Consider the following 6,772-nt stretch of genomic DNA (forward strand, 5'->3'; position numbering starts at 1 on the left):
GCAGCAGGGTTGCTCCAACTTTGAAAGCAGCCTCCCTTGTTAGGTCCACCCCCCTGAGGGATAGGGAAGGCTCAACCCTAGTGACGGATAACCAAGGTGGATAACAAGGAACCAATAATTAACTGTGACTCACCAGGCCCTGGGCTACATCTTCACTTCTATGATGTCACTGACTCTCATGCCTGCCTGGTGACATCAGCATTATTAGCAGCCTGGTCATTCCCATCTTGCCGAGGGAGAGTAAAGAATGGAGAATGTAACTTTTACAGACTCCCCCACCGGGCACAGAACCAGAGAAACTCAAGCAGTGATGGTCTGGGAACTGACTCTCCCAATGAGCCCACCAGGCTGTTTAATACGACATTCCTGTTGTATGTGGTGGCAGGTGACTATGATCCCAGCACTTCAGAGATACAAACAGGAAGATCAGGAATTAGGGTCATTCCTGGCTACTTAGAGAATTCTAGACTACTCGGGGCTACATGAGACCATATGCTCAAAAAACACAACAAACAATCAAACAAAGGACAAAACCAAAGAAACAGAAAACAAAACAAACAAACGAGGGCCTCGGAAGATCCCAAAGTGGATAAAGAACTGACTGTGCAAGCTTGGGGACTGAGTTTGGGTCCGCAGTGTATAAATCGAGGACATGATGAGAGAGTACAGCCGGGGGCATCTGCTAGAGTCCAGAACCGAGAAACTGAACTGAATATGGCGGGCAGATTGGGCATGGACAATAGTTGAGAGAGAGAGTCAGGGCGGTGGTGGCACACGCATTTAATCCCAGCACTCCGGAGGCAGAGGCAGGCGGATTTCTGAGTTCGAGGCCAGCCTGGTCTACAGAGTGAGTTCCAGGATAGCCGGGGCTATACAGAGAAACCCTGTCTCGAGGCCAGCCTGGTCTACAGAGTGAGTTCCAGGATAGCCAGGGCTATACAGAGAAACCCTGTCTCAAAAAAAAAACCAAAAAACAAAACAAAACAAAAAGAGCTGAGAGAGATTGGAAGAGAAAAATGCCACCAAAGAGAGATGGGGTAAAGAAAACCAAGAGAGAGGGAAGAGAGAGAGAGAGAGAGAACCAAGAGAGAGGGATGAGGGAGAGAGGACCAAGAGAGCACATACAGGGATGAGCAGCTGGGAGAGGGAGCCCCAAGAGCTGGAGAAGTTTGGGGTAAGGGACAGGGTGAGAAGGGCTGAGCAGAGTATTGCCAAGAGCCCCCAGGCCAGGGTGCTCTTTGGTATGCTAATAGACACCACAAATAGCCCTTTGACCCCAGTTTCTTTTGTACTTAACACACAGCAACCCACAAAAAAAAACTGAAGGTGGCCCCATGTGATGCTGCTTGCCTTTAAGCCGGGCTCTCTGGAGGAAGAGGCAGGCCAATCTGTGAGATCCAGGCCAGCCTAGTCTAAAGAGTTCTAGAACAGCCACAACCACACAGAAAACAAAACCAAAAAAGAGCTGAGTGTGGCCTGTGCCTCCAGTCCGAGCAAGCACTGGGGTGGGGCAGTTGCAGAACCAGGAGGATACTAGGGGTTTCCCTACTCATCCAGCTTGCAGGTTCCAGGTTCGATGTCTCCTTAGAGATGGCCTAATGGTTAGAGACACTGCCTGCCCTTCCTATAGTACTGTCTTAGTCAGGGTTTCTATTCCTGCACAAACATCATGACCAAGAAGCAAGTTGGGGAGGAAAGGGTTTATTCAGCTTACACTTCCACATTGCTGTTCATCACCAAAGGAAGTCAGGACTGGAACTAAGCAGGTCAGGAAGCAGGAGCTGATACAGAGGCCATGGAGGGATGTTTCTTACTGGCTTGCTTCCCCTGGCTTGCTCAGCTTGTTCTCTCGCTCTCTTTCTCTCTCTTTTTTTTTGGGGGGGGTGTCTTTTCTAGACAGTGTTTCTCTGTATAGCCCTGGCTGTCCTGGAACTCACTCTGTAGACCAGGCTGGCCTTGAACTCAGAAACCCACCTGTCTCTGCCTCCCAAGTGCTGGGATTAAAGGTGTGCACCACCACCTGGCCCAGTTTGCTCTCTTATAGAACCAAGACTACCAGCCCAAGAATGGCCCCACCCACAATGCCCCCCCACTTATCACTAATTGAGAAAATGCCTTACAGCTGGATCTCATGGAGCTATTTCCTCAAGGGAGGCTCCTTTCTCTGTGATAACTCCAGCTTGTGTCAAATTGACACTAAACCAGCCAGTACAAGTATCCAGGTTCAAATTCTAGCACCCACCTGGCATTCCAAAATCTGACACTCTCTGTAACTCAAGATCTGACACTCACACAGACATTCATGCAGGCAAAACACTGATACACATAAAATATTTAAAAAAAAAAAAAAAAGCATCAAAATAGCCCAGCGGTGGTGGTGCACACCTTTAATCCCAGCACTTGAGAGGCAGAGGCAGGCGGGTTTCTGAGTTCGAGGCCAGCCTTTTCTACAAAGTGAGTTCCAGGACAGCCAGGGCTATTCAGAGAAACATTGTCTCGAAAAGAAAAAAAAAACAAAAGCAAAGCAAAACCAAAAAAAAAAAAAAAAAAAAAAAAAAAAAAAAAAGCATCAAAATAAAAAAAGAAAAACCCTACTTCAGAGAGAGAGATAGAGAGAGAGAGAGAAAGGAAAGAAGGAAGAAAGAAAGTCAGTTTCTGGGTCAGAAAGATATTCAGTGAACACTAAGGCGCCTGCCACGAAGCCTTTGCTCCCCAGGAGATACACTATAGAAGACAGCTATCTTGCTGGTCTTCCTGAGACCTCCACAGGTGTGCCATGACATGTGTGTTCCCACAGGCCTCCAGGTTCGGACCAGGTTCAGTTGCTTCTCAGTTGCGACACAAAAGGCCTAACCTCTCCTGGTTTATTCTCAATAAAAAATGGGGCTGGCCCCAGGCCACCGCCCTTCAGCCAGCAGTGTCCTAAACCCGACAGTGGGAATCGCTCCAGCTACCGGTATTACGCCGTCATTTGTTTTCTTCAACAAGAGAAGTTTCCAGATGGGGGCAGAACCTTCCTGGCCGCGCCTGCCCGCCCCCTTTGCAAGCTTAGGGGGAGGAATGCAGAGGGGAGGGGCGGCGAGGGGCGGCCCCTGAGACGGTCATTGCCATTAATAGAGACCTGAAGCACCGCCTGCTAAAAATACCCGGCTGGGCACACATAAAAGCACGCTGGGGCTCCAGTCCGGCACTTCTCGGATCCTCAGCCCAGTGCTTCTAGATCCTCAGCCTTGACCAGCACAGCCAAGAACATGACCGAGCGCCGCGTGCCCTTCTCGCTGCTGCGGAGCCCGAGCTGGGAACCATTCCGGGACTGGTACCCTGCACACAGCCGACTCTTCGATCAAGCTTTCGGGGTGCCCCGGTTGCCCGATGAGTGGTCGCAGTGGTTCAGCGCCGCTGGGTGGCCCGGCTACGTGCGCCCGCTGCCCGCCGCGACCGCCGAGGGCCCCGCGGCGGTGACCCTGGCCGCACCGGCCTTCAGCCGAGCGCTCAACCGGCAGCTCAGCAGCGGGGTCTCGGAGATCCGACAGACGGCCGATCGCTGGCGCGTGTCCCTGGACGTCAACCACTTCGCTCCCGAGGAGCTCACAGTGAAGACCAAGGAAGGCGTGGTGGAGATCACTGGTGAGTTTCCCTTGTGCCCAGAGGGCACGAAGCTGCCGGGGCGAAAGTAGTGGCTGGGGGGCTGAGGATGGGGGCTGAAACCCTGAGGAATAGGACCCTGAAAAGTTAGAAATGAACCTAGGGACCCGGAGCCCGCGTCATTCTCCCTTGCCTGCTTCTCTTGCCCCGGAACGCGGGGTGCAGGTTGCTCTTAAAGCTCTGTCATCTTCGATGATATGGACCAACAGCTGGGGATGTAGCTCAGGGTAGAGCTTCGCCTGGCCTGCCGGGAGGCCTTTGAGGCTTTGCGTTCCACCCGCAGCACATAAACAAAATGAAGGAAGACCCAACACATTTTCTGGAAGACTTCATTCCCAAATAAGCAAGCGGCAGGATCAGGGTCCCTAGACCCAGCCGCGGAGGCGGCGTGGGCACAGCTTTGAGTATACCTACCCTGGTATCCAAGCCTGGGTCAGAGCCAAGCCCTTCGCATCCCAAATCTCAGAAGGGAACTTTCTGGAAAGTTTTAAGATTCCAGACAGTCAGGCACCCCGCCGCACTCTGGTTTGTTTGCCTCCCTGGGGGTCCCAGCCACTCCTTAGCTAGGACAGCAGAGGGCTGCTTCTGACCTCCTTCTGTCCCCACCCATAGGCAAGCACGAAGAAAGGCAGGACGAACATGGCTACATCTCTCGGTGTTTCACCCGGAAATACACGTGAGTTCTGATTCCTTGCATGGAGGGCGGGGGCGGGGGGGGCCGGGGTGGGGAGCGGACCCAGGGCGGAGGGCGAAGAGCCCCGGGTCAGGAGGGATGTGTAACCTTTGCCCTGATTTTCTGCGTGTCCAGGCTCCCTCCAGGTGTGGACCCCACCCTAGTGTCCTCTTCCCTGTCCCCTGAGGGCACACTTACCGTGGAGGCTCCGTTGCCCAAAGCAGTCACGCAGTCAGCGGAGATCACCATTCCGGTCACTTTCGAGGCCCGCGCCCAAATTGGGGGCCCAGAAGCTGGGAAGTCAGAACAGTCTGGAGCCAAGTAGAAGCCATCAGCCTGCTGCCTATCTCCCGTAGCCATTGCTGGCCATCCCTCTCTGTCAATCTGTGCGCTCTTTTGATACATACATTTACTTGCTGTTTTTCTCAAATAAAAGTTGTAAGCTACTGCTTACCACCGTCTGACTCCAGAGTTATTATGGTGGGCTAGGGATGAGTGTGCTATATTGGAGCACCCTTTGGGGTCTTTGCTAAGTGCTCGCTATGGGCTCAGGCCCTTCCTGGGGGAAAAGAAGGGGGAAAGAGATAACCTGGAGATTAACGTTTACCAGGCTGGGTATGATGATGCCTGCCTGTAATTCCAGTATCCAGAAACGGATGCAAAAGCAGTGTGAATTTGAAGCCAGCCTGGGCTACAGAGTGAGTTCTAGGAGTGCCTGGGCCACACATATACTTGCTGTCTCAAAAACAAACAGAAGAGCAGAACAGAACAGAAGCTCAGTAGAGGGTTTGCATGGCATCCGTGAAGTACTGTTTGATCCCCCACATTGGATAAACTGGGTATGGTGGCGCACTCCAGAAGTAGAGGAAGGATCAGAAAGGAGTTCAAGCCGGGCGTGGTGATGCACGCCTTTAATCCCAGCACTCGGGAGGCAGAGGCAGGCGGATTTCTGAGTTCAAGGCCAGCCTGGTCTACAGAGTGAGTTCAGGACAGCCAGGGCTATACAGAGAAACCCTGTCTCGAAAAAACCAAAAAAAAAAAAAAAAAAAACCAAAAAAAAAAAAAACAGAAAGGAGTTCAAGGTTATCCTGGGCTACATGGCTAGTTTGAGGCCAGCCTGGGACACATGAAAACATCTTTTTTTTTTTTTTTCACATGAAAATATCTTAAGAGTAAAAAAAAAAGGATCAAGAGCCAGTCAGATCTAAAGCAACCCCCTCTCTCCCAGCCTCTGGTCCTGTTCTCTATGAACAGAGAAATTTCTTTTTTTTTTTTTTTTTTTTTTTGGTTTTTCGAGACAGGGTTTCTCTGTGTAGCCCTGGCTGTCCTGGAACTCACTCTGTAGACCAGGCTGGCCTCGAACTCAGAAATCCGCCTGCCTCTGCCTCCCGAGTGCTGGGATTAAAGGCGTGCGCCACCATGCCGGGCGAGAAATTTCCTTCTTCTCCACTGTCCCTACTAGCATATCAAAGTGCAGGCTAGCCTCCAGGCTTCCTCAGTATTAGCCCAGCTCCTCTCCCCACCCCCTATACTAACCTCAGCGCAGCTTCCCTCCCTAGCCTCTCTTTAACCTTCCTAGTTGGCTGTGCACCCTCTTTCCTCCCTTGGTCTGTCCACACTCTGCCTCACTCTCTCTCTTGCTCCCCCTCACCCCTACCTCATGGGCCGGTCCAGTCCACTGGCTGTGGCCAATCTGCTAATTTCTCTCCCTGCTCTGGACTCTTCCAGCTGCCTCTGGCTGGTCTCCTTCCCCAATATCCACAATAAAATCCTTCTCCTCAGCCGTGCCTTGCATGGGTCATGCCTTACTTTGTACGTCTTGTGCCGGGACCCTCAGTTTATGCCCTAGTTCACACCTGTACTCCCAGCATTTAGGAGGCATTAGGCTGCAAGATCGGGAGTTGAAGGACAGCCTTGGCTATATTGCACATTCCAAACCCAACTGTTTTGAAACTCTATCAATACCACAAAATAAACAAATACAAATTTAAAATACTATTAAAAACAGCATTGTCCAGAGGCCAGGTGTGGAGGAGGAGGAAGAAGAGGAGGAGGAGGATTGTAGAGAAGGTACAGGAGATGTGGCAATTCCAGTCAGCTTCCTGGGGTGTTGCCCCAGTCAACCCCACCCACAGACACCTGCAGAACGGAATGTGGACTCTCAGCAATGGGCAGAGGAGGAGGATTGGGGTTGACATCTCGGTCAAGACTGACAGAGATCGCAGCATCCGCCTGCTCTAGAGAGCTTGCCTTGACTAGCCTCAGCCTCACTCAAAGCAATTACACAAGCTTTAGCTCCACCCTTGTGTGCTCTGCCTTGTCCATCCATCATCCCCCAGGAGGCCCAGGGAGGGAGCTGAGGAGCCCCAGGGGGCTTTGGAGCCTAGTGACCCAGAGTCTAAGGGGTTGACTCTGGAGGGGTGGTTCAATGGTTAGGAACACGGACTGATCTTT

General features: G+C 51.9%; 1 protein-coding gene across 1 annotated transcript; it reads left to right on the forward strand.

Moving 5' to 3' along the window:
- Window positions 1-3,064: 3,064 nt before the first annotated feature.
- On the forward strand, window positions 3,065-4,771 carry Hspb1 (heat shock protein family B (small) member 1). Its single transcript, XM_085837286.1, has 3 exons — window positions 3,065-3,627; window positions 4,258-4,321; window positions 4,454-4,771. The coding sequence occupies exons 1-3, from the start codon at window positions 3,252-3,254 to the stop codon at window positions 4,641-4,643; spliced, it is 630 nt and encodes a 209-aa protein (XP_085693412.1). The 5' UTR covers window positions 3,065-3,251; the 3' UTR covers window positions 4,644-4,771.
- Window positions 4,772-6,772: the final 2,001 nt, after the last annotated feature.

The sequence above is a fragment of the Mus caroli genome, unplaced genomic scaffold, assembly GCF_978045245.1.
Source record: "Mus caroli unplaced genomic scaffold, Mus_caroli_1 scaffold_4, whole genome shotgun sequence".
In the NCBI taxonomy this organism is placed as follows: Eukaryota; Metazoa; Chordata; class Mammalia; order Rodentia; family Muridae; genus Mus; species Mus caroli.

What these genes read in the sequence shown, in the direction of transcription:
- Hspb1 (XM_085837286.1), top strand. Translation starts at nt 3,252, where the DNA reads ATGACCGAGCGCCGCGTGCCCTTCTCGCTGCTGCGGAGCCCGAGCTGG. An exon ending in AGGCGTGGTGGAGATCACTG is followed by an intron (nt 3,628 to 4,257) that starts GTGAGTTTCCCT and finishes CCCCACCCATAG; the next exon opens with GCAAGCACGAAGAAAGGCAG. An exon ending in TGTTTCACCCGGAAATACAC is followed by an intron (nt 4,322 to 4,453) that starts GTGAGTTCTGAT and finishes CTGCGTGTCCAG; the next exon opens with GCTCCCTCCAGGTGTGGACC.